Genomic DNA, 27,778 nt, shown 5'->3' with positions numbered 1-27,778 from the left:
AAGACTGTCTCTGTGCCTGCTGAAACGACACGATTCCAGAGCACTGATGTAAAGATGATTGTACCGGGAGTTGTGAGTGTTTAGAGATTATTAAAACACAGGCACACAGATGGTGGTCAGGTGGTTAGGGAAACGGTCTGCTGTCTGAAACGAGATATCTATCTATCCAATCCCAGCCTTGGAGAGGGAACAGTTTTGATACAGTATTTCGTCAAAACAGGCTTTGCTGATTTACATAAGTCGCACCAACAAAACATACACTCTTACTGACACCATCATCCCAGCTTAGAATGAGAAGAATCTAACATGTATTCAATATTGACGGTGGGTATTAGCGTCTCTGGTGACATGTAGAAGGATTGCTGGGCTTCATGGAGCGGAATGTTCAGTCCACGCCCAGCGTCAGGCTTTAAAAAGAAAAAATATATATTGATATTTCAGCTGTTTCGAGAATTAACTCCCGAGCTCTTGAATTACTTGGTAAAACAGCTGCATCTTTTAATACTGTATATCCGAAGGAGATCCGTAAACATGGTGCGGAGTCAATGATCTACCTTAGCTGGTGCGTTTACCCAGAAATTCTTGCTATTGGTTACAAAGCAAAAATAAAGGCCAAGGTTGAGGCCGTGTGGGCAGACCGGTGTGGAGGCCCGAACCTGTCGTGCTGCAGAAACGCAATAGATGTTGTATGCCTTCCCACCTTGCCGGGGAGGTTAACACTGCTTTCAACAACAGTTATAAGAAGCTCACGTTTCCTGGCAACTTTGGTTTTCGGTAGATTTATAAGCACAGATTCCAACATGAAACATATTTTTACAATAGTTTTTCTGAGATTTGTTTGATTTTTGCATTCATCACCTTAGTAAATCAGTCATTATTTTTTAGGTATGGTTTTACTTATGGTAACAGGCACAACCTTTCACAGATTAAAGAAAGACTCGTTGAAGACCTAAAAGCCGAGCCAATTTTTGAAGCTCTGTAAGGAAGGAAATGGGGAAACGTGGAAAATTCGAGTAAGTTTTTCCTAACCCCTAAACCTGAGAAACCAAACCAAACCAATACACTGACACGACGTTCTGATAAGTACGTGTCCACACGTGTGCTGTAACAAGTGTTGGCAACATATAAACAAAACAATAACGAACAAGATGCAAACATGCTGGGAACAGCAGCGTCCAGTACATATTAGCAACATCATGATGAAGCTCAGCTGCCTCGTGTGGACGCACTTATTCCATCACCTCTGCTGCCAGCAGGTTTGAAGCTGCACTGTAACATGTTTGCATACATCTGTCCAAATACTGCAGCATACATCTATCCAAATACTGCTGCATACATGTATCGAAACATGTTGCCAGCTCTGTTGTCAACATATGTTCGAGTGCACGTATGTAGGCTCGCCCTAAGGGCGTCAGTACGTTCCTAACCCGGGTATCCTTTCAGTCGCAACAGGTCTGGGGCATCTTTACGATCCTTAGCCAGGGCTGCATTACTTGAGTGGTGCGTTCGAGTGGATTTATCTCTGGAGACTGCCGCTGGATGTCTCTGAATCTCATAAATTTTTGCGACCTGGCAGGCCATTTCCTTAAAGTTTTTCAGCATAATTTATCATTCCATCATAAGAACCTTTTGTTATGCATTTGCAACAGAATTATTGAGAAAGATATTTAAATCGTTGACATGTATACACACACACATACACGCACGCACGTGCGCAAACGCACGCACGCACGCAAACGCACGCACGCACGCACGCACGCACGCACGCACGCACGCACGCACACACACACACACACACACACACACACACACACACACACACACACACACACACACACACACACACACACACACACACACACACACACACACACACACACACACACACACACACGGCGCGCGCGCAATGCTGCAAGTTTGGTATGTTTAATTCTTTGATAATGCCTTCTTTTTTTTTTTTTTACAAGTTCATATTCATTGTAACCTCAAACAGTGTTACGAATTCGTAAGTAACGATGACGCTGGCATGGAGAGCGTCATATCAGAATACCATTGACCAGCCATGTGTACACAGTGTATCGGAAATTTCTCATCTATTACTTCGTCATGTAAGCACAACGATTCAACGCCCAGTATTACCAGCAGCGTTAACCTCATCATCCTTTCTTTGTGCTTACTCCTTCTGATCTGCCAGACAGACCGTATGCTTTGTAGCGGACGGCTTGCACATGCCAGGGTGGGATGCTCTGCAATACACATTGAAGCCGTTATACGGGTCCTGAGTGGCAGGTGATCCTTTGGGCTGAAGAACACTACTTTGTCACAAGGGGAAGTCACCCAGTCCCACCCACTGTTTCACACACGGGTATATAGGAGTAGGTGTGGAAGGTTTTCCAGTCTAGGGCGAGAAGTGACTGTTGAAATTTGTGTTGCTTGAATGGCTGTATTTTTGGATGAGAGGCTGTGCATACATCACTGAGGAAATCGGCAGGGTGTGAATGTGAATGAGCATATTATCCGACCCTTAGCGGAGTTTCACACTCCCGACCCGTTAACATATAGGAAGTAGTCATTGGGAATTACTGGGTGTCACGGAGGAAGGAAATAGGAAGTAAGAGGGGAAGAAGGGTGGAGGAAGACGGGGAGTAGGCACACAGCGTGGGAGGCGAAGGGGAAGGTCTGATGGAAGCGTGAAGTTATACGGTGGCAATAAGTGAGAACATTACGGTGCTGACGGAGGAAGGGTGTGAGGCTGAGGAAGATGTGAAGAAGAATAAAAAGAAGGCTTAGATTAATGCCCTTTCGATTGCACTAGGATCATGAAGACGATCAATCAGTTTTTACTGTCCCAATATTCCTTGGAATATGCTCCGGAATACATTGTTATATCCAGCTAGGTTCTGATAGGAACTGTTGTATTGAGTGAACAAGGAACAAGAGTAAGCAGCTATGCCCAGAGTACTACTGGCCCGAGAATCGAACTCTGGTTCTTCCAGGTATTAGTTTGACATGCAAACCAATACACCACTTGCTCCCACTGGATGTGCAAGTGAATATGAAGATCTGATATTCAAGAACACCTCATGGGTCCCCGAAAAGCATACGATGGTCGCCCACTTTTGGAACCACTGCATTACACCTACAAAGAGAGTGCGTGGTGTTAAGCTGTGTAGTGTGTGTATGAATGGGTGTATATGTGGTTGCCGAAGTGTGAAGCGGATGTGGGTTGTAGTGTGTGTAGAGGGGTGGGGGGAGGGGAGGAGTGTACGGGTGGGTGTACGTGTGGTTGCTTTGGTGTAAAGTGGGTGTGGGTTGTGGTGGTGTGGGCGGGTGTGATGGCTGAGAAAGGGAACCACGCCCACAGACCCGCAAGCGACACGTGGGCGGCAGAGGCACGTGTTACACACACTACCCCCCCCCCTCTCTCTCTCTCTCTCTCTCTCTCTCTCTCTCTCTCTCATATCATCATCATCATCATCATCAGCCATTACAAGTCCACTGCAGAACAAATGCCTCCCCCAGCCTGCTCCACGAATTCTTTGACTGTTACCGGCAAAGTGGGAAATCCGTCATTGTATAGAATGCCGAGGTATCCTATAGAATGCGTAAAACTTCAAGACAAAGTATAAAATAAACTCATCTGTACACATTTCCTAGGTATTCTGTAGATTACCGAGTTTGTTTAAGGCAACGTGTGAAACGACAAAACTGCAGTAAACAGGCAAACTGTGAAATCAGTCATTTCATTTACATTAGGTTAATATAGGCTGCGGTTAGGTTAGGCTGGGATAATGTAGGTTAAGTGTAGGTTACATTAGGCTAGGTGAGTAAGGTTAGGTTAGGTTGATTTAGATAAACGCTTAACATAACTTGGCGTTCATCTAAATTAACCTAACCTTACCTAACCTAGCCTAACCTAACTTAACCTAAATTATCTCAGCATAACCTAAACGCAGCCCCCCTGTTGTCATCTTATACTTTGCCCCCCCCCAAAAAAAAAAAAAAAACTTTGACATTCTACAGTATAGAATACCTAGGCATTCTATTAAAATCCCTAGGTAAAGTATATAAGGTCAGAATGAAATATGCTTATTTAATGCTCTGCCAAAAAATGCTAGACATTCTATAGAATATAGGCATTCTGTATTATACCGGTACCTTAGTTTCACACAATGCCGGTAAAATATCTATCTATCTATCTGTCTATCTATCTATCTATCTATATATATATATATATATAATATATATAATGTGTGTGTGTATGTTTGTTTGTATAAGATCACTCCCTCGCTCGCTGCCGCTCTCCTAGCCTGCCTCCCACCCAGTTACCCAGTGTGTCGGAAGAGTGAGTGGTGTAGAGAACGAAAGTAACATACATTGCTTGGTGCTGACGGTGGCATCTGAGGGTCATAGCATAACCTCCCCACCTCTCCTCACCTGCTAAGATTTGCTTTTGTGTATGTTAGTCAGAAGGGAGATTTTTATGTATTCTCTTTTCATTACTCTACTTGGTAAGTTTGTTCATAAATAATCAACGTTAAGGGTTGTACCACCGTAATACATGTGCTCGATTTAACTCAGTAGCATATTATTGAGATTTACCAGTACCGATTTGGTCGTTTATGTGCTATTAACCCCCTTTATCTGGAGGACCTAACCATTATTTCATTATCGTTACTGCCACACGAGTTTAATAGGTATGATATATCTCCATAGTAGAGGAGGAGTTAATGAAGGTTATAATATTCCAGTCCGTCCAGTTCGGTAACTCTGTCCAAGCTGAATGTAGTCTGTGTGCAGATAAGACAAACAAAAAGGGAAAACAGGCTGTAGAGGGTATACTGAGACAGACAATAAGATATCAGGGACACCGCTGTGGAAGGATCTTGAAAACGTTGGTCAGAGTTATGCTGCTTACATACATACAGTACCCTTGATTTAAAAAAAAAAAAAAAAAAAAAGTATCTGCACCCTGGGGTCGGATAAGATGTGAAATGCTTCGTCTCTGGTTCATTCGGTAGTGTTGGCATGCCTGTTTAATTCACGAAAATGGTTGAGTTGCCATGTAGTACAATGTTACTCTGACGAATCCAGCTTATATAACTGTAAAATGTAAGATAACAACACATATGAAGGATGCAAAGCAACATAACCCTGTCTGTCTCCATCTGTCTATCTATTGCCAGACGCCTTAATCCCGTAAGGGGTAACCACAAACAAATCTCCCCCATGTCTCCCAGTTCCCCGCCATTTCATTGCCCTGCTCCCAGCTCACACCCCCCTCTCTCATATACCTCTCCACTCCATCCCTCCATCTCGTGTCATTTCCCTTAAATCATAGTCCGTCTGTCATAATGGCTCCCACTGAAAGAGTGCCGATACTTTTTTTTTTAACGCTGGTAAATACATACATACATACATATAGACAGACAGACATGCATACATACATGCATACATACATATATACATACATACCTGCATGCTTGCATATATACATACATACATACATACGTGCACACATATACAGTGTACATACATACCTTCATGCATGCATGTGTACATATTTACGTACATGCATACATACAAATAAATCACAATAACACGTGATTCATAGATATGCTGATATCTACAAGGAAAAGGAAACACGAAATATCCCGAGTGCTTTCGTGTATTCACACGAAAACACCCGGAATATTTGTTGTTTATTTTTCCTTGTACAGTCATACATGCATACATACGTAATTACATGCATACGTACATACGTGCACACATACACAGAAACATACATATTGTACATAAGCTTACAGACAGATAGACAGGCATGCAAACGTAACGTCAGTATAGTATAAATGAGGGAGGGAGGGAGGAGGGATACATCTTAACGTCAGTAGTATTTTGAGAGAGAGAGAGAGAGAGAGAGAGAGAGGCATACCTCTAACGTCAATAGTATTTCTCTTTTTTCTTTTTCTTTTTTTGGGAGAGAGAGGGGGGTGGGAGAAATGATGACCACAGACAGCATGCGGGTACAGGCAAGTAATACAAAAAACTCTTAAAAGTCAAGGTCGTACACGGTCCAGAACACTTATCAATAGAACACCCCAAAACAACCGATATTGTTAGTGTTCACGGATTACTGGTATTTATTAGTGCAACACACACCCACGGAACAGCTGCAAGTGTTGTGCTTTACTCGGTGTGTGTGTGTGTGTGTGTGTGTGTGTGTGTGTGTGTGTGTGTGTGTGTGTGTGTGTGTGTGTGTGTGAACAAAATAAAACAGTTTTAATATGATATGGACCAAACTTAGTTAAGGGTCATCCATGGCGTTAACCTTTTTTTTTTTTTTTTAACTGAGTCGAAGGTCACAGTCACATGGCAAGGTCAAGGTCATATGACTAAACCAACTTAAACATTTTTATGCGATTTAGACCAGACTTTGTAGAAGGCGCCGAGTTAAACGAGGATAAAGTTATTCTATTTTGAGAACAATTAAAGGTCAGGATCACAGTGAAATCTCGCAGATCAAGGACATAGGTAAACGTCATCTCAAGCAGTTTTGATCTACTGCGGATCACACTTGTTGGAAGGGTTAAGAGTCAGGCAAGGATGAAGTAATTCGATTTTGAGAGCAATCGGTCTTAAGATCAGAGAAATTTCAAATGTTCCACATTTATACAAATTTATGGAGTAGATGGTGCAGTGAATGCTACATCTTGTGTGTGTGTGTGTAATATATATATATATATATATATATATATATATATATATATATATATATATATATATATATATATATATCATCATCATCATCAGCCGTTTGAGTATCCACTGCAGGACTGGCCTATCCCGACCGAAATGGAGACGATACAGCCTATGTATCTCTACCAAGTGGATTAGGCTGTCTGGTAGATTTTGTGTGTATGGTGAGAAGTGCTTGTAAGTGTGACTGTACAGTAGTGTTGGAGTGGCTTTGGATGTGTGTGTAGTCTGTGAACCAAGTGTAATCGGCCCGCGCAAGCCGACTGGGTGTAAGCATACCTTATGGTAAGCGACACTGGTTCAACCACAGCACCCCTTATATATATATATATATATATATTGCCAGCCGTGATAGTGAAGCTGGTATTATTTTCAGTTTGTCTGTCTGTCTGTGTGTCTGTTAGCACGGTAACTTCGCAACGGCTCATGATATCGTTACAAAATTTTACAGGTGTGTAGTAGGGGAAAAAAATCGGTCACTTGTTCGAAATAGGTGAAAGTAGGTCAAGGTCAGGGTCATATTCCAAGCCGAGCTAGATATATATCGACTCGCGGCTGGTGTGATTCCTACCTCGGGGGCCTCTAGTTTATTTATTTATTTATTTATATGCTTTACTTTCTCTATGTATTTATTTTATTATTATTCTTTTTGCTCCAAACACACCAGTCATTTTGGTTTGGTCAGTGAGGCGATGACATTTTGGAAACTTGGTGATAAGTACACCTCTCTTCTTCGTACATCTCCTTCTTTTTGTCTTAAATCTCTTATCTTATTTTGCATCTCATCTCTTTTCTTCTGTTCTTCTCTTCTCTTTTCTTCTCTTCACTCCTCTTTCTTCTCCTCTCGCCTCTTCTCTTCTCGCCTCGTTTATTTCTCCTCGTGTCTTCTCTCTCCTCTTCTCTTCTTTCCTATCCTATCCTTATCTCTCATCTCATGTCATATCCCCTCCCCTCCCGTCCCCTCTATTCCCTTCCCCTTCCCTCCCCTCCATTCCCTTCCTCTCCCCTCCCCTCCCCCCCTTCTCCTCTCCTCTCCTCTCTTCCATTTTCACCAATATTGTAGTTCACAATATAATAGTGTTGATCATACTGTTCCGTTGGACACTGTGCACACAGTTCACTTCACTCAGACATGTGTTGCCGCCAGTGTATTAGCCAGTAATACTAATAGTGTTCCATTGCCGCACTCGCAGACTTACACACTAAGGCTTTTGTATAACACACACACACACACACACACACACACACACACACACACACACACACACACACACACACACACTGAGATTACATTATATACACAGAACAGTAATGTTCAATAAATCTAACGTTATACTAAAAAAAAAAACACACACACACACACTCTTACATACACAGCAGTACATAACACGGACACAAACAACTCGCCCCAACAACGGCAAGCACATGTACATCATCTCACATAATTATCAAGGTACTTTGGAATTCAGTCAGTTTATGTGTTGTCGGATGTACAATATTGACAAAGCTCTTTCACTGATTATACCTACTGAAGAATCGTAATACCTCCGTATGTTGTGAGAGCTTAACTATACTGAGGTCATCTATTGTAAACATAACATTCCACGCCATTTATATGCCCCATGCATCTTACTGCACTCGTCCGGTATCACCCTGTCTTATTTCGCAGACTTGTCTTCTGTCTTTTAGCTGTACCATCGATCCATCAACCAAACCTTTATTAGGTTGTTTTTATTGAGAAATTTTGAGCAAAGGATTAAGCTACTGATCCCTGCTCAGCATTGTGTGAGACATTAACCCAAACTTCTCCTTGGACTTAAATCCCTAAGGGCCACATCCGGTTGGGGTGCTTTCACCTTCTACATCGCCAAGCGCTCATTTGTTGGTTACATGGTTATCAAATGTTTTCATGTGTTACAGACAGCAGTTTACATTGACAGGTAGTGTAAAGTCCGAAGATAGCATTTTACTGAATGAGTGAATGGTGAGAACCAAACTCCACCACTTACTAGGTGTGCTCATTTGTAAAACATATAAGTATCATTAACCATCCAACCAGTTCCCTGCCAGCACTTACCTCTACCCACCCGTGCGACTTTTGCATAGTTCATCCTAGCAGCCGTTATCTCCACCTCCTTCCTGGGGTTCTGTTTCTTCCTCCTACTCTCATCGTTTTCATCTGGTCGTATTTTTGTTTCTCCAAGCATCCCTTTCTCCTCCTCCTCCTCCTCCTCCTCCTCCTCCTCCTCCTCCTCCATCATCATCATCATCATTTCTCAGCTTCTCGTATCTTCGTCTCTCTAGGCGTCCCTCTCCTCCTTGCCAACAAACAAGCATCTCTCTCTTTTTATCTCGCAGTCGATAATAATTCTCTACCTGCCTATTTACCGTCTGCCTCTCTCAGTGCCGGTGTTCCCAGTTCCCCATACCTACCTTCCTCCCCTCCTCTCATCGTTCCCATTACCCCTGCCTATCTTCTTAACCCACATAGTACCTACTTTATTTTTCTGACTCATTGTTAATTTGGTCCTTACCTACCTTACCTTGCCTCAGAATTCCCCTCCCACTACCCAATTTTTCTACCTCTCATCAGCCTCTTTGCTACCTACAGACCTCACTCCACCTCTCATCATTCCCATTGTCCCCTATACCTACTTCACTCATCGTCAGTCTCACTGCCCCTATACCTACCTCATCCCTACCTACCTCACTTATCCTCAGTCTCTCCCTCCCTTATACCCACCTCAACCCCGCCTACCTCACTCCGCCTCTCCTGATTCCTTTTGACCCTTCTACCCACCTCACCACTCCGGGTCTCCTGTATAATTAATCAGCATGCATATCAGTTCCCCCCTGCACCTGTCTACCTCGTTTTTCCGTTTCCCTGCCTGCCCCACACCCCCTTCCCCATTCGTCCCTCCTTCACACACGCACATATAATATCCACCCCACACCAACATTCACCCTCTTCCCCCCCACCTCATCAATATCTCTCCCTCTCCCCCCCACCGGAGTCCATCTCCCCTTGCCCATCCCTCCCCACCTTTCCCCCCTCCCTCCTTCGCCCACATCCTTCTCCTCTCACTCCCTGCTATTATTCCCTTCTTCACCCCCTTCCTTTTCCCTCTCCCTCCCCTTCCCTCATCCACATCCCCTTTCTCCTTCCCCTCCTCCTTCACCCAGGCACCTGACCCCTGGCGAGTGGTGGTGGGCCTCTAGGTTGCCACTCCCCCACTCGGCCTGGCGAGCGTGAGGAGACATAACGGTGGCCCACCAGGGTAAACAACGCTACCTCTGCGGGGGTTACCAGTCCTCAGTGCCCAACCAGCCCAGGTCACAGCAATGTCACAGCAGCACAGGCACACAGTCAGATTCACAGTCAGCCACAGAGTAACAGCATTGTCACTGTAGCGCAGTCACAGTCACAGTTACGTTTACAGACGGAGCAGGAACATAATCACGAACAAGAAGGAGCACTCGGAGTGCAATACCTGCGCGCCCACCAATTTGTCTAAAAAGCCGAACATTGGACTTCGCCGTTTGGCCTTTATACGCGACCGGTCGCTGTTAAAATCGAATCTCTTCTTCCTTGCTTTACCCTGATGCCCCTCACAAAGTTTGGTTTCAGTCAAATCAAAACCATTTATGTTGATCTTGCCATGTGGCCTTGATCTTTGACCTTTTCTTGTGACCATTACATTGAATTTTCAGTTTTCATTGCATGCATTACCTTGAACCATTACTCGATGTTTGGTCGAACTTTAATAAAAATTTGATTTGACCTTGCCGTATGACCTTTACCTTTGACCTGTTCTCAAAACTATAGGTCAGCCCTTTGGCTGACTCTCAACTCCTGCAACAAGTTTGCTTAAAATCTGATGAAAACTTTTTGAGTAATTTTGCACACACACACACACACACACACACACACACACACACACACACACACACACACACACACACACACACACACACACACACACACACACACACACACACACACACACACACACCGAGTAAAGCATAATACATGCTCTCGCATCACAAGCGCGGGTAAAGTCAGTCCCAGTTACAGCACTGTCACACTCACATCACAGTTACAATCATAGTTGCAGCACAATCACAGCGTCACAACACAGTCACTCTTACAGCCAGAATCAGAGCAGGAGCAGTCACATAAGCACAGTTGCTCATAGTCGCAACACAGTCGCAGCCACAGCCATAGCTACAGTCACAAAAGCACAGTCGCACAAAAATTAGTCCATTGTTCTTCTGGTGGTCCTCGATCGTTATTGAAAATCTGGTGCAATTCAGTCCAATACAAAAATACTCTTAATAAAAACAATGTCCTTCATATTTTCTCCGTTATCGTAGTGAAAGTCTTGGTATTGCACGAAGAAGCTATACCGGTTGCAAACGCTTTTAGCACTAGATAATTTTGTACTTTCATTTATATATCATTTATATCAGTTTTAACAGTATCAAAAATTCCAAAGAGAAAAGCCACGTCATTAATGCCTTCACCTCGCTTATTCCTTAAAGCAGTAGACAGATATATGCCTGTTGACTGCACCATCCGTCATTAAGACAGATAACTACTAGATAACCACTGATAGTATACATTTTCAGGAAGAGAGATTCTGCGACCTTCACCTTGCATGTGTGTGTGTGTATATATATATATATATATATATATATATATATATATATATATATATATATATATATTCACGTCGACTAATACATGTAACTAGCCAGTAACAACTCTCTCATGATAAGAATAGCTCTTTAATCCACCTAACTCCAGACGATTTTATTCAACTGTGAGTAAATACAGGAGCCAGAGTTATTACCGCTACTACTTACCTTTTCATGGTGGGAACAACTTGAGTGACACTCATTCACAGCAGCATTAGGGTGTATTGCTTTCGGTCCGGTCTGTCTGTGTGTCCTTGTGTGTGCCCTGTTTTGAGCAGTAAAACTCGGAAAAATTTAGGTCCGATTTGGACCAAACTTGTGGAAGGGTTTAGGGTCAAGCAAGGAGAAGCGATTGAGCATCGGGATCAATAACTCAAATGTCAAAGACACAAGCCAAAGTGAAAAACAATTTTGTTCCAGTTAGGACCAAACTTGGTGGAAAGGTTGAGGGGTACGGGAGGAATAAAAGGCTTAAATTTTCGGAGTAATCAGTCAAAAGTCCAATGTCAGACATGCAGGGCGCGGGCATTGCGCTCTGTAAGTGCTTCTTCCTGTGGTATACTCCAGCTACAGCCAGGCGAGTTTCTTCCCCTGAGAGTGAACTAAAGAAGCCTGTGTTATTGTGCTGTTAAACTTCGTAGGGTCTCATTCTTCCTCATTACACGGGCGCTCGCGAAATGGGAAGTTTTTTGTTTGTTTGTGTGTGTGTGTGTGTGTGTGTGTGTGTGTGTGTGTGTGTGTGTGTGTGTGTGTGTGTGTGTGTGTGTGTGTGTGTGTGTGTGTGTGTGTGAGAGAGAGAGAGAGAGAGAGAGAGAGAGAGAGAGCAAAGTAACTAAAAATATATATATAACTTATTTTAACAGCTTTCATCTTATTTTAGCCAAGCTTAGTAGTAAGGGCTGAGGGTCAGCTTAAGAGTTTATTTATGTACTTTTTTAACAAGAGGTCTTAGATCAAGATCACTTGCCAAAATCAACCAACCAAACTGTGTGTGAAATGTGGGATGAAGGGATTTGTGTTTAAGAACAGTCCATCAAACTTCAAAGTCACAAAATAATGTCAGATACTTGACATTATTCGATATGAATCGAACTTGGTGGAAATACTTGGGGTCAGTCAAGAATGAGGAGATGCAACTGAAGAACAAAAGTCAACGATCAGGGTCACAGGGCATGATCAGCTCTCAAGTGGTCTTGTTCCGATCTGCACCAAAGTTGATGGTAAGTTTGAGGGTCAGGCAAGAATAAACTAATTGTTTTGTAAACAGTCGGTCGAAGGTCAAGGTCACGGGCAAAGTCATGTTTGGTCCTTGTACCAATTACTTTGCACGCTTGTTGCAATGTCTGGGTGTTCTTGGTCGTATTTTATTTCAGCTAACGCCAGACCATTGTATTTAACTGAGTGAATCATAGAAGCCTTTGAGTGCAAATGGGTGAGAGTATAATCCTGCATCTAACTCCTCCAGTTCGAAAAGTCATTTATTAGGTAAAACAGGAAAATATTTGATGGGAACAAGAACAAAATACTTCATCCGGCTGAGAGGGTTTAGCGCAGCACATGCAAATCAAGGAGAAAAGTTGCCCACTTGTTCCACTGTGACTAATTCACACTTAGGGCATGTCTGTCACTTCCCTCCTTGACACATAAGTGAATTATCTGTGAGCAGGGAAACATACCACTTCTCCCTCTGCTTAGGATTATCAGCAAGCAGAATATCGTGAGAAGCAGAGCATGTTGAAATATTAGGCGAATTTTTGCTCCCGACCCTGCACCAGTCACATGCCACCGTATAAGTCAATAAATCCGACGGCTCATTTTGTTGATTTATTCTTGTTGCATACAGACAATTTCATCCAGCTTTGAGGGAGACTTTTCGGAGTAAGAAGGGTTAAATGCAGCATCCATTAGCCTCTTCACTAATAAGGGTTCCTTCATAAGCTGAATAAAATCGTCTGGTAATAGCAAGAGTAATCCAACAAAATACGTAATCGGTTTAAAGGACAATGAGCTTATGTTTAGAGCAGTTCATCTCCAGTTTAGAACAGTAATACCGTACCGATTCAACCTGTACCCGAACGATAATGAAACTCTTATAGAATATTCTGAGAAGTTTGTTGAGCTCCGAAGATATAAGCACTTTGAATAGCGAGTCATAGTTCGGTGTCCTGTGTTTTATGCAAGTGTATTGATAATAATGTTCGCGACAGTGCGTTTTTGTTGGTACGGGGAAACTAACTCGGGCATGTATTTGTGAAGTACAGAGAGAGAGAGACAGAGAAAGGGGGCGGGGTATGATAGTAAATGTCTCACCTCTTGATTAATGCGTTTCACTGGACATGCTGTTAATAGTTATATGTTTCATAATTTTTTCTATTCATTCTTCCCCGCCCCACCTTTAGGTGAGTAATGGGTTAGGACTGTGATGATGATCATAATGATGTAATTCTTCCTTTCTAACCTTGAAATGCTGATGGTAGTTCCCCTTCCCTACTATGTCTTTGTGTCTGGGTTCTGTAGTCACCCCATCTTTACGTGGGAAGAGATAAGCATTGGCGTATATGTGTTCTGATTACGATGGGGAGTGGGGGGGATCACTCCTGAGACTAAAGAGTACTTAGATGAATAGAGATGAGAGGACTAACGCCGAGGGAATTAATACAGGTGCTTGTATAATAAACTTGATTAAGTGAGTAGGCTGTTTCACCAGTCGATTAGGGCGGCACTCCCGAGAAGGATGGGAATCCTGGTGATAGGGAAAGCTGGAGCTCCTGTTTCACTCCTCCTCGTGATACCCTGACCATTCCCGTTTACTGACCGTTTTCGTTGTGACACTAACACCGACAGTAGGCCAGCATACTCTCCCAAACACTTTTCTTTGTCTTGTGTATTACTGTAGCTACATGGCCTTTACATACCACACAGCATACCCCACTACGTCACAGGAGTTGACGCCAGCAAGGGCATGCGGCCTGAAAACTTTGCCCCCGCTGCCTAGTGACAGTATACGGTAAACGAAAAACTATACGAAGATAGACAAAATGCCATATTTGGTTGTACGGGAAAAGAAAGTAGCACAGTACGATATAGTCAATACCGCCTCACTGCACTGGCACTCGTTTAATAGGTTGGCTTGCTGCATCGAATCAGCTTTCATTTTCTGACGTTATAATACTCTCTCGCAGTTTCATTTTTCATGTTTTTAAAATAACTGCATTTTCAGTCTTAAGCCTATGACTGCAGTTCGTCTGAATTGCTTAAACTGTAGGGCGATGATTACATAGGATATCTCCCCAACCCAGTTGTGGGGAGCCCACCCAGGACCAACTCTCTTGGAGATAAGGAGGAGGAGTATGAAGAAAATTGCATAGTCCCTCTCACCTCCGTCCAACAACCCTCCAGGCCAGAACTACACAGTTGGCTGGCGTCTTTGTGGAACTCGGGAAGGTCAAGCTCTCAGACAGAGTTTGTTCTTCGTATTTACTCACGAGGCAGTACCATTGGAGACCTGGTTATAACATCGATGATTGCAAGTTGTATTCTAGAGGAAGAGTGACAACAAATGCAGGTTGTCTGCTGCTGTGGTTGAATGGTTAAAACTGAAAACTGTGAAGCTACCAACCCGATAGTGCCAAGGATATCCTGGTGCGGGCAGCTGGCGCCACTCAACTTCAGGATTTGTAAAGCACGACCTGAACATGTGTAGTACTACCCATCCATGCCAGGCGCATGCAAGCTAGGCTCAACAGCCCATACATTGATACATGATGCATCAAATGAGGATCTCCTAAAATGATCGGACAACCTGTGGCTGACCCACCAAGGCATCAAATTAGGATTTAAATTGTCTCACTCCGATAATGTCATTTTATTTAATTCTTGCTAGTTTCAGAGACTTCTGTGCGGTTTAGGTGTGGCATTTCAAATTGGAGAGGTTAGATATACCCCATATTAAACACCTCTTCACTCCAGTTACGTCATTTCTTATTTAATATTGATATTAACAGAGGTTTATATGCTCATGAGGATAGCCATTTGAACGGTAGGGATTATAATGGCCAATACTAGCCGTCTCGCTGCTGGATCTGAGAGTGGAAGCTGTAAGAAAATTGCATTTATATAAGTGTATTAGTTCTCACATTAAAGCATGGATGTGATTCTGCGGTGTGGGATGAAAACGAAAAGACAAGAGTAGGGACGGTGGATATGGAGTTATTGAGGAACGTACATAGAGTGAGTAAGATAAGAAATAATGTGTTTCGTACAGTATGTAAAGTAAGGAAGTGTCTCGTATGGAGAAATGAGTGTAGAGAGGTTGGTGAAAAGGGATATGTGAATTTGAATATAAGGGGAAGTATGGTAGGTCAAAGAGACGGTGGATGAACATTGTAAATGATTGTGTAAGAAAACAAGATATGGAAGCCGGTGAAGCAATGAAACTGACGGGGTCGGTTGGGTGAATGAACTATATACGGCGGAGCTCATGAGAAAGGTTTGGCACTTTTTTTTCTTTTTGACTGGATAGTCCACGGTTTGGCTGTCTGAAGGAATCATGAGAAGAAGAGTTATGAAGGGAGAGTAAATGATGGAGAATGGTTATAGAGGAGTATGAATAATGATGAAGTAAAGTGTACCAGATTTTTAAACTTTTGCCTCCTTCATTATCCCCGCCAACGAAGTTGGAAGAGGTTATGTATTCACCTATGTTTGTCTGTCTGTCTGTCCAGACGATATCTCCAAAAATTATCAATGAATATCAGTTAAGATTGGTGGAAGGGTGGGCCATGGGCCAAGAAAGAATTGTTTTAATTTGAGGGCGGATCCGGATCCTATGTATTGTATCTCCAAAAGTTTTAATTGTTTTAATTTTAGGGCGGATCCGGATCCTATGTATAATATCTCCCAAAGTTTTCAATGAATTTCAATAAAATTTAGTGGAAGAGTGGGCCATGGGTCAAGGAACAATCGATTAAATTTTGAGGGTGGATCCGGATTCTAAGTATTCCACACAGTATCACCACGGATCTGGATGCGGATTCTTTTTAATGGCAGTGGCATTGGCGGAGGTATGCGCTATCTGAGTGCTTTATAGTTTAGTTTGTATCCCATTTCACTGAGCATGTTTTGATTCGTTCTCCCCTTGTCGTGTTCTTTTTTTTTTTTTCTTTATTTTGCATTCTGGACACTGCCCTTCCCAATATATTGGTCGGGAAGAGGTTTGGATGATGGTGGTGGTGGTGGTTCTGTTCTACATCTTTGAATAATCAAGCTACCTGTCTCATCACCCTTGGAGGCCCACATACCCTCCCACCGTCCTACCAGGCCTCCCTCGGTACCAGGTCAATGGCCCCACCTTTTTTTTTATATTTTTCCCTCGAGCGGAGGCGGTGGTGGTGGTAGTGGTGGCTTTGGTGGCGACGGGAGGACGTGGGCCCGGTTCCTGTTTCTGTATTTTAAGACGCACTGCAAAAAATTGGAACAAGGTTTGAAGTTCTTGGGTTAGGGTCGCTGTCAGAAGTGGTTTGTGGGTGTAGGCATATCCTGTGGTTATAAATGCACAGTGTGGGTAGGGTAAACTCGTAGATAAATTGGACTGACTTTAAACACATAAGATAGGTATAGGTGAGAATATTGTGTATAAATGGGTGGGAAAGCATATAATATTATGTGGTAGGAAATGTCCTCAGTATATGGGCGGCAATGTACGGTGTTCTGAGTGGGAGCGTATACTTGTGTTGGAATGTTTATGTTAGCGAGGATGATGCAGTTTTACACACGCACCGCCCTTTGTTGGGACGAAGGCTTTGGTTATATTTAGAGCGCTTTGTCATAGGAATATATGAAGATATTTGTGCAGTCTGTTCGGGGAGATGTGTAGGATACTTCAGTTATTATGCTAATTTGAAAAAGAAAACTTCATCGACATAGGTCCAATTCTCAGCGGGTGGGAAGCTATAGTTATTGGTGATCTGATGCGTGAAATACGAGGGAGACCATTTCGGCCTTAGAGTCATTAGTAATAGTACAGTAGCTTCGAAAGTGATGAGATTTGGACCAATATTGGTATAGCATAATTAGCCCAAGAATAACCTCCAGAAGTTTTAACACATTTTCTGAGATACCCTGCTTATGTGTATGTGTGAATAAGTTAAATAGGCAGAAATAAATATATGGCTGGAGAAATGCACCATACGTGGGGATGAGAGAAGTGGGCAACTTGGTGAGGGTATGGGGGAAGGCGAGGATGAGTATGAGAAGGATGAGGTTGAGGATGAGCGTGGGGGTGTGATGTGGGCGAGGGCAAGAATGAGGTTGAGAGTGTGGGCGACGGTGGGGGTGAGGGGAGTGAGGGCTTGGGTGTGGGCGAGGGTTTGCTCTTCTCCTGCTTCCTTACAAGGGTGGTGTGGTGTTGTGGGTCGTTAAAGTGCGCTGGGTGTAACATGTGTCAGTGTGGGCGTATGACCTGACCTCCATCCGTCCGCAGGTAGTGGCGACCGTTGTTGTGGGCGGCGTGGGCGTTGGTGGGTACAGCCACACGCCCGTCCAGTACCACATACAGACCGACGAGGGACCAGATCGATACTTCAGGTGAGATACATTGAGATTTTTGTGCATGATAGTTTGTTTAAACCGTGAGTGACAAGCAGGCTGTTAGTACTCCAAAGTTCTCTCACGCTTACACCATATTTTCGTGAATGTTTTCGCATGATCATCCATCCCTCAATTTCACTGTCACGCTTCCTGAGGTAACATCATTCAGTACGTCACAGTCTTGATTTGTGTCCCTCAAGCATCGGCTGTGCTTCATTATTGTACGTTATTGTTGGAATAAGTATACTGTCATGCAGTGCATTTTTTGTGTAGTTGTATTTGAAGTGTGTTTTATATATATATATATATATATATATATATATATATATATATATATATATATATATATATATATATATACACACACACACACACACACACACACACACACACACACACACAATTTATGTTGATCCTGTATATCAGTGTCCTTGCACAATATCCCCCCCACACACACACACACACAAAATGCCTGCTCTGTGCGTCTGTGCCCTCGCCTTATATTTATGCCCTCATCTCACCGTATGTAGGCTACATGGCCACCCTGTACATCAGTACCCACACTATGCCAGGGATGATCAAAATTTCAAGGCCCAAAAGCTAACGCAACAATTTTGGGATATTCGGGAGCCACAAGTTGTGCATTTTTTTTTTTTTTTTTAGTAATATACCTGGCCAGTTATAGGCCTAGTCATATCATTAGTGCATAATGTTAGTTTCCTTCCAAATAAGAATAAAGAAAAGCTTCAGACTTGATTCTCCAATGTGTCAGTTGATGTAGTGCATCCTGTGCTGTATGAATGGTAATTCTTAGAGCCAATGTGCTGCTTCTCGAGTAGCACTTTGTAAGTCAAAGAGCTGCATTCGGCACTCAAGCCTAGTTTTGACCACCCATTCTCTCTTATACGCACGAGTACATCCACGAGCCATTTCTGAAGGCGACACTAACCCAGAAATCAACGTCTCCTTCCTTCCCCATAGCCTTCCTCCCCCTCTCTCTTCTTTCCTGCCTCCCCTCCTTCTATTATTCATCCATTTAGTCATTCACTTATCCATTTATTTATTTACTCATTTACTTTTTCCATCCTTCCTTCCCCCTTCTCTCCCTTCCTTTCCACCTCCCTTCCTTCCCTCCTCCCCTCTTTTCGTTCCTTTCCACATTCCTTCCTTCCTTCCCCTAATCCTATGTCATCAGTCACGCCCCTTATCCGTATCATCTAATTTATCATTCCTCTCAACGCCCACCAACCACATACTTCCTCCCCTATACTACTAGTATTTCTTCAGCCCAGTGACGTCAAGCTTATTTCGTTTCTGCTGCCACCAGTTGATTTTATCGAAGGAAAAGCCCTGTTAGTGAGTGTTTAGGACAATCACCAATTTTCCCTTAACTGTCTCTCTCAACCATACCTCTGCTTCCACCTAAGGATGGAATGAGATAGGGTTGAAAGACAAAGACAAGCCGTGATAGAAGAACTATAAAAAATGTGCGCAATTAAATGGCCTACACTTTCACCCACTCACTCGCCATTTGAAGCCCCTGGAATCCTGACTTTACCTCACAGGCATAAGCATCCACGCTTTAGCACTTCGCATTACCTGTCAGCTAAACAAAACTGCTTGGTGCAGTCAAGAATATAGTAGAAAACACGCCGTCCATGTATTGCCATTTGTCATCCGTTTTCTCTTCTTTCAATTCCTCAAACCCGACGACGTCTGTTTTCATTTTATTCTTGCAGTCATTAGACAGTTTTATTTGCCTTCTGGGAGACATTTCGAAGTGGAAGGTTTAGATATATCCTTCCTTAATCCCTTCTCTCCTAGTGTGTTTTTCAAAGCTAAATCAGATCGTGTGGTGTTTACAGAAATAAAAAAGACTTCTTCCACTCCTTTTTAATGTTCAGATCTCCCTTCCATTTACTCAGCATCTGCCTTATTATTTTCTTGGTGCCAACCTACTGTTTAATTTAACTTTGCTTTCCGTTTTCAGTGTGGCATTATCCCATCATTCTTGATTCTTTATTCTCCTTTCCATCCATTTTCCTCATCCACGCACTGCTCACCCCTCACTTCTTCCTCCTGATTACTTATTCCAGCTCACCCCAGCCTGTTTGCCTCATTCTCTGCCAGCTTAATTTTCTCCTTGACATTGTCCTTCCTCACGCCGCATATTCTTTAATTTTTCGTAACTAGTTTCCACTTGATTCTTCCTTAATCAGCTTATATTTCTCCCTGGTGCTACTCCTTTCTTCCTTATTCCTCAGGGCCCTCTCCATCCACTTTCCTTCTGTTCCCCACTCACACCTTTTCTCTCTCCTTACTCCTTATTTACTCACCTCCGTTGTCCTCTGTCAGCTTAAACTTCATGAAATTACTCCATCTTTCCCCATTCCTCGTGCTCCTAGTGAACTGTTTGCCCTCATCTATCCGCCACTTTACTCCTCCTCCTTATCTCTCGTCTGTTTGCCTTTGTCTCTATCAACATAAATTCCTCCTTTGGATTGTACCATTCCTCCTCCTTTTTTAATCTCTTCTTCATCCACTTTCCTCCATCTCCTCTCCCTTCACACCGCCTCACCCTCCTTCTCCCTCCCTCTACACTTGCACCCTTTCTGACAAATCCTGTGTCCCTCCACCCTTGCCCACGGCGCTAAGGTCGGAGGTGGGTGGACAGAGGTGAGGGCGGGAGGGAGATGAGAGGAGAGGGAGGGGGACTGAGAGGAGAAGGAGGGATATAAAGTAGGCAAGGAAGGGAGATTGAGAGAAGATGGAGGGAAAGGAAGGAGACGGAGAAAAGCGAGAAAGCGAATGAAAGGAGGAAAACTTCGAGGAGAGTGGAGGATGAGGTAGACTGAGAGGAAGACAGGGAGAAGACTGAGAGGAGGAGAGAGGGAGACTGAGATCTTCATGCTCTTCATGTTCTGCTCAGCTTGCATTTTTTTTTTATTACATCCTTTTCCATCACAATCTCAGTTTCTAAAGACATCCTCTAGGTATGCTTGGGTAAAATTATTTCTTAAACTTTCTTTGCCTGTATTTTCTGGCAACTCTTCAGAAGCTTCATGGTAGTCGTGATATCTACAAGTATCTTCAAATAGCCTTTAACATTTGTTTCCTGTCACTGTTACTGATTTATTGAATCAAATGCATTCTCATTATCAAATATAGCATGCACAAGGGTGTGTGTGTGTGTGTGTGTGTGTGTGTGTGTGTATATATATATATATATATATATATATATATATATATATATATATATATATATATATATGTATGTATATATATGCACGAGTTTCTTGGTTAATGATTGGAATATGGTTTGATTATACGAAAACTGGGAACAGAGCGGATGTACTGTATCTTTATAAAAGTAGATGATGTAGAAGAATCTTGATACATACATACATACATGCTCAGGAGCATAGGGGTGCGGACATTTAAGGTGTGGGCGACCAGTTGCTTACCACAAGTGATATTATGTGAACAGTGAACCCTAACTATTCCCCGGAATTAAATCCTTATGGGCGATATACAGATGGAGTGCCTGGAGTGTCGTAACCCACAAGACCATGGGGTGTTCATCTGTTGGCCATGTAACCATCACTCAATGAATGTACAGTAGTAAGAAAGTGAAACGATTAGCTGTGCTTGCACCATGTACCAAGCATGAGAATGGATCAGCCTGGTGAATGGGTGGCAAACTTTGATTTCGGCGGCTCTTTTTTTTTTTTTTTTTTTTTTTTTTTTTTTTTTTCCTGTTGAGTCTAGGTTAGGTTAGGTTAGTTTGTTATGGGTTTGGCTAGGTTAGTATGTTAGGGGTTAAGTTAGCTTAGTCTATTAGGATTAGATTAGGTTAGTTTCATGTTATGCTATATTATGTTCGATTAAGTTAGGGTAGAGTCAGATACAATAAACGTGATCATCCCGGGAAAAGAAACAGTACGAAGTGCCAAAAGTGACGATGTTGTTATTGTTGCTGCTCTTTTGATTGTTGTTGTTGTTGTTATTGTCCCAGGATCATCTGAAACGTGAACCCAGTGGACTGCAGCCTGAAGTTGTCCTTCTCCTGCAGACCACCACTTTCCTCTCGGGGACGGGGAATAGGGAGGGAGTTGAGTGACGGGCAGTCGAGTTCACTGGCAACCCTGCATCAACATACAAGTTTGCTGTAGTTCGGTCACCTTAACTTGGCAGAGATTTATGTTCTTTTGCAGCCTGTTCCCCCCAGGTCATTGGCCGAATATGATAGTACTAGAGCTCTACATCCTCTCTGTAGAACTTCTTCTTTACCAGCATTATAGTCGAGTGTTATTCTCTTCTTACAGCTCAACATTCAAGGTGGAGAGAAGGAAAACTTACAGTAAGCCAAGTTAACTACTTCAGTTCGATGACGTACGAGTATTTTGATTTATTCTTGTTATGACCAAACGATTTTAATCAGTTTAGAGAGACATGTCGAACTGAAGGCTTTATACTTCTTCCAGTCGAGAGTTCAAAAGAAAAAGGGAAGTCGGTGAATAAAATTGTTGGTAGCAGGAACGGAATATACAGGTAAATCATCGAACTGAAGGGATTACAGTGTGAGTGTGCTGGAACGTGTTAGGAGAAGAGTCTTGAGATGGTTTTACTATGAGGAGGGAATGGAGAATGAGAGATTGACTTGGAGAGTACAGGTGAGTGAGGTGGAAGGTGAGCGAGGAAGAAGGAGACCGAGGGTGAGGTGGAGGGATGGTTTGGAGAGGTATATGAGTCAGGCTGATGTGAGTTGGACGGAAGGCAGCTTGATGGCGGAGGACAAGGGAACATGGAGGCAATTTGTTGATCACCACCCCTTCTTGGATTAAACGTCTGGATGTAGATATGTGGATAGATAAATACACAACTAGATAAATTGATGGATGAATGGATTGATGGACGGATGGATGGATGGACAGATGAATGGATGGACAGATGAATGGATGGACGGACGGATGGATGGATGGATAAATAGATACATAAATAGATAGATAGAAATATTGACATGGAGAGACAAACAGGCGGATAGTTAGACAGACTTTAACAACCCTTCAATGTTCCCTTCAGGTTCCAGACATACAACGGGCAGTACCGCAAGGAGAAGCGTCTGGACGATGGCACGGTGTTTGGAACGTACGGGTGGGTGGACGGATTGGGTATTCTGCGCCTTTACGACTATGTGGCGGACGCGAAGGGTTACCGCATCGTGCGTCAAAGGACCATGAGAGTCGGCCTGCCCCCTCCCCCACCCACCACCACAGTCCCACCCACAACCACCCCTCCTCCTCAGCCCACTCCTGTTCCACAACCTGAGGCGGAGATTTCTTCCAATGACATATCTGTGTCACAGTCGCTCCACCAGGTACCAGCGGCCGCCCCCATGCAAAGTCAGGCCCAGTCTTCAGTAGCCCCGTCAGTAGTGTCAGGGGACGCCACTACGGACAGCAGAGGCGGCACACCGTTTGGGAACCGTCACCCCTCGCCTGCTACACGGCCGCGCCCACGCCCACGCCCACAGCGGCCTCACACCCAGGCCGTCAGCATCCAGCCAGGTCAGCAATACAGTAGCCTTGCGTGTGCAGTGCTAATATTAGTCTAGCAGCCGTATAGTTAAATATATATACCATCCGCCATAGCCCATTCACATTTTTCCCATAACTTCACGTTTTCAGTGTGTTGAGGAAGGCACATTCAGAATAATATACAGTAAAACAAGGGTTACCACAGGTCTTCAACTTATGGTACCGGGACTAAATTCACGAAAAAACTAAATGCCATGTTACTATTAGTTTTTTTTTTTTCTTTCTTTCTTTTTAGGAAGAACTAGAGACACATGATTCTACGCTCTCCAGTCCTTGTCTTTCCTGCGAAAAAAAAAAAAAAGTACCTTAGGATAATGATTTTCTCGTCATATGGATTTTTCGTTGCAAGAATAAGAGGTGTAGAAAGATTCTACACTCCAATTTTCCTTCCTGCAAGAAGAAATCACTCTTACAACAGGGAATCGCTTGTATATGGGTTTGTGTATCCCTTTACTGAAGCAGCATGCGTCTGCCAGTGATTGTGTGTTCACAGAAGCGGACTCGAAGATACCCACCCATTCTTTCCTAATGTTCCAGTGATTCATCTTAAATGCCTTTGTACAGGCAAGGGCAGAAGTTCCCCTGATGTTTTACCTCTTATGTTTCACACTTGCCCCTGCTGACTAATTCCTAAGCTGAGAAAGGCACTGCTTATAGATGATGCCGTTTAATATGATGTGGCAGGTCGGCCTTATGAGCAAATATGAAGTAAATACGCGTTTGTTGTAGTATTTCCACATGTGTTTGTACCTAAATCCCTTTCATTGTCTTGCTGAAATGTTTCCAGTAATTCTTTCCTTCTTAGGTTATTTTATATCATTATACCTGGAGACCCAGGCAAAACTGAGCAGAAAATATATATATATATATATATATATATATATATATATATATATTAATTCTTCACGGATTGCTTCCATCGTTTTCCTTCCTTTTCAGTGAGGGAAAGAAGTGGGAAACGATAATGGTGCAGGTATTAAAAAAAAAAATTGACAAGCGGAGTGAGGGGAAGCCCTTGAGACCAAGTGGTCTCCACATTAGTTTGCCCTTGCTGCTTTCAGACGATTTTATTAACTTTGGAAAGCCTCTCGTGTTGAAGGGATTCAATATTTTTTTAACCCCTGCAGTTCGAAAAAGCTAACCTAAGCTGAATAACTGTCATGAGATGGTAACAATAAAATAAAAAGTAGATTCTCGGCCTCACTGAGTGGTACTTTATATCATGCATGAAGTAACACTGAATATTATGTAGGTGTGAGCGAGAGTGGAAGTGGTGACGTGGGGCCGGTGGTGGGAGCCCAAGACCTGCCCGCTGGAGGCACTTTCTCCATCAACTATGACCTCGGTAACCAGTTCCACTTCGAAAAGATCTACCCCGACGGCACCAAGGTCGGCAAGTAAGTCTATGGGACAACACTGACAAGTTTGAAGACAAAGGTAGCTCCTGAACACTTTCACCTTCTGTGGACGCTCAAGTTATGTCACTCATGCTGCTGCAAGACTAGTTTGTCTACTTGATGGGAACTCCAGTAGACAATGGTGTGAACATTATTTAAATTAACTCTTGGATTTCCTGTATGTCCCATCATGTCAATAAACTAGTCCAGGTTCATTAGCTAGAGGGGCACTCAGTAGAGCAATCACTCTGACAAGGGCAACGTAATTTCCAAACCCTTCTTCATAATGGATTAGGTTTTCTCATCATTGATTAGGGTGTCACAAAATATGTTTTCCGGATCCAGAATCTAATACGATCCGGATCGGTCCCAAAAGTTAATTGATTGTTCCGAGGGACATGGGCTATATACCCACCAAATTTGGTCCAAATCTCTCTTTTAGTTTTTGAGTAATCCTGCTAACAGACAAACAGAGTAAGAAACAGAAACAAACAGGGGCGAAAACATACCATGTCGGAGAGAATACAATATCCAGTTACTTCCATGGCACTGAAAGGCTTGAGCATGTACACCCGTGCACCGGACGCAATGTGTAGTTCACCTTGTTTGTGTCTTTGTGTTTTTGTGTAAGAACAAAAAAAAAAACAGTTTTAATCCAATTTTAACCAGACCTTGTAGAAGTACTGAGGTTGAGCCAAGGGTTAACCAATTATTTTAGGAACAATAGGTCAAGGGTCAAGGTCACATGGCACAATCAAAACATTTGGTGGAAGGGCTCAGGTCAGAGCAAGAGTGAAGGATTTCGGTTTTGAGAATGTGAAATATCAAGGACGCAGGTCAAGGTCAAATGCTTGACTCAGTAATTCAAACGGCTGTAATTCAATATGAACTGAACTTGGTGGAAGAACTGAGGGTCAGCCAAGGTGAAAGAAATTCTGAGATCGGTATGTCATAAGCCAAGGTCACAGGACAAAGTCAACTCAAACACCTCAGAGCCTGTTTAGACCAAACTTAGTTAAAGGTTTGACGGTCAGGCAGAAGAAGTAAATTTATTTGAAAACAATCAGTCACAGGTCAAGTTCACAGGGTAAATTCATGTCTTCAACCCATAAACCATTAACGGGACACAGAGACCCCTTGTTGAAATTATTTATGTTCATTATGTGTATAGCATTGCGCGGCTTATACAGTGCACGGCCGTCACTGCCCTCTCTTGTTACATCAGTTCTGTTCCATCCACTAAGATCCATGGTTATGGACAGGTAGACACTAAAATATAATGATCCCTAGTGAATAATCAGAATTTACAGCAGCACACACACACACACACACACACACACACACACACACACACACACACACACACACACACACACACACACACACACACACACACACACACACACACACACACACACACACACACAAGGTCCATTGAGATTTTTGGCGTTACTTTCATCCTAAACACTTCACAACGATGACGTCTTCTTTATTTTTCCACAGGTTACCAGGTTAATAGGCCTCCTCCTGTCCCTCTCCATAATTGCCTTATAGGTAGCACACGAGCACGACGATACTAGTCTTTCTTCTTATATTCAGGGACACTGCTAGTACTTGATGGTGATATGTACTGTGTGTGTGTGTGTGTGTGTGTGTGTGTGTGTGTGTGTGTGTGTGTGTGTGTGTGAATATCTTTATGCAAGTCATGTGAAAACTGTTAACATTAGCATTCCGGAAAAGATCGTTACACTGCACATTCTTATTAAATGTACAGTAGAGAGGGTTACTTTTCATTAGTCCTGTTTCTGTGACATTGGAAAAGGGTATAGATTTATGCATTGAAAGAGGATCAATAACCCATTTTAGGCAGGTGTGCATCGATTGGACCCATTATTACTGAAATAACTGATTCTTCGTGTTTTTCATAAGTTGATGATCCATTTCATCCTTACCAGACATGGGTATGTAGACCCGCTGGGGATCCTGCGAGTGTCGCACTACACCTCAGGGCCTGGAGGACACACACAGCGCCAGGAGAGCCGCTGGGTGGGCACACGACACCCGGCGTCCTTGTAGCCTCACATCTACACCACCAGCATCATGCCCCCATCCTCTGCCAACGCCGAGGTGTTGCTGCTGAAAATATGAATGAATGTGCCACAAACACATTTTTTGTTCTTTTTCACTTCAGCCCGAGTACGTCACATATTCGTGTCTTATTCTTGCTGTTGCAAGACGTTTTTATTCAGCAAAAGAGCACGCTGTGATAGCAAGGGTGTTGATGAAGACAGTTATAATCCCTACGTCTCGAAAAGTCTTCCACAAGGTGTATGAAATTATTTGCAGATAGCAAAAACAGTATACATGAAGCGTCTTTTGGCTGAAAGTGGTTAATGCAATAAGAATTTGTGAGGTGGCGAAGAATTATATCAGGATTTGTGAACTCGACATGAAGTCTGGTATTTTGTTACAGACTGCACTCTGTTTCAAGGGTGATGACAGTATCTACACAAGGATAATATATGCAACAACACTAAACATGCTTACCTAACAGTTAACAGGGGACCACACAAGTAACATTATAACAATGGTGTATAACTATGGTGTGCTTTTAACAATTGAAAAGTGAGATTATAAGTCACGAAAGTGAATGGTCAAGCAATCATGTGAGTTGTTATCCTTGACTTTAACAGTAACTCACTTCACAACGTGTTCCTCAAAAAGACATGACGTGCCAAGTTT

The 27,778-nt window shown here is 43.0% G+C and overlaps 1 protein-coding gene across 1 annotated transcript in view; it reads left to right on the top strand.

Moving 5' to 3' along the window:
• The window catches only part of LOC145393728 (uncharacterized), a 142,447-nt gene extending 115,335 nt beyond the window's left edge, over positions 1 to 27,112 (top strand). The window contains exons 2-6 of the mRNA XM_080267771.1: positions 17,936 to 18,039; positions 23,125 to 23,284; positions 23,420 to 23,609; positions 24,892 to 25,036; positions 26,992 to 27,112. Of these exons, the coding sequence (XP_080123897.1) occupies positions 17,936 to 18,039; positions 23,125 to 23,284; positions 23,420 to 23,609; positions 24,892 to 25,036; positions 26,992 to 27,112 (720 nt within the window). The remainder of the gene's footprint in view (positions 1 to 17,935; positions 18,040 to 23,124; positions 23,285 to 23,419; positions 23,610 to 24,891; positions 25,037 to 26,991) is intronic.
• The last annotated feature ends 666 nt before the right edge of the window (positions 27,113 to 27,778 follow it).

Source organism: Coenobita brevimanus, chromosome 25 (genome assembly GCF_032717465.1).
Source record: "Coenobita brevimanus isolate Jiangsu-jjx chromosome 25, ASM3271746v2, whole genome shotgun sequence".
Classification (NCBI taxonomy): domain Eukaryota; kingdom Metazoa; phylum Arthropoda; class Malacostraca; order Decapoda; family Coenobitidae; genus Coenobita; species Coenobita brevimanus.
The sequence above is the reverse complement of the archived record's forward strand: the minus strand, read 5'-3'. Positions and strand labels throughout refer to the sequence as shown.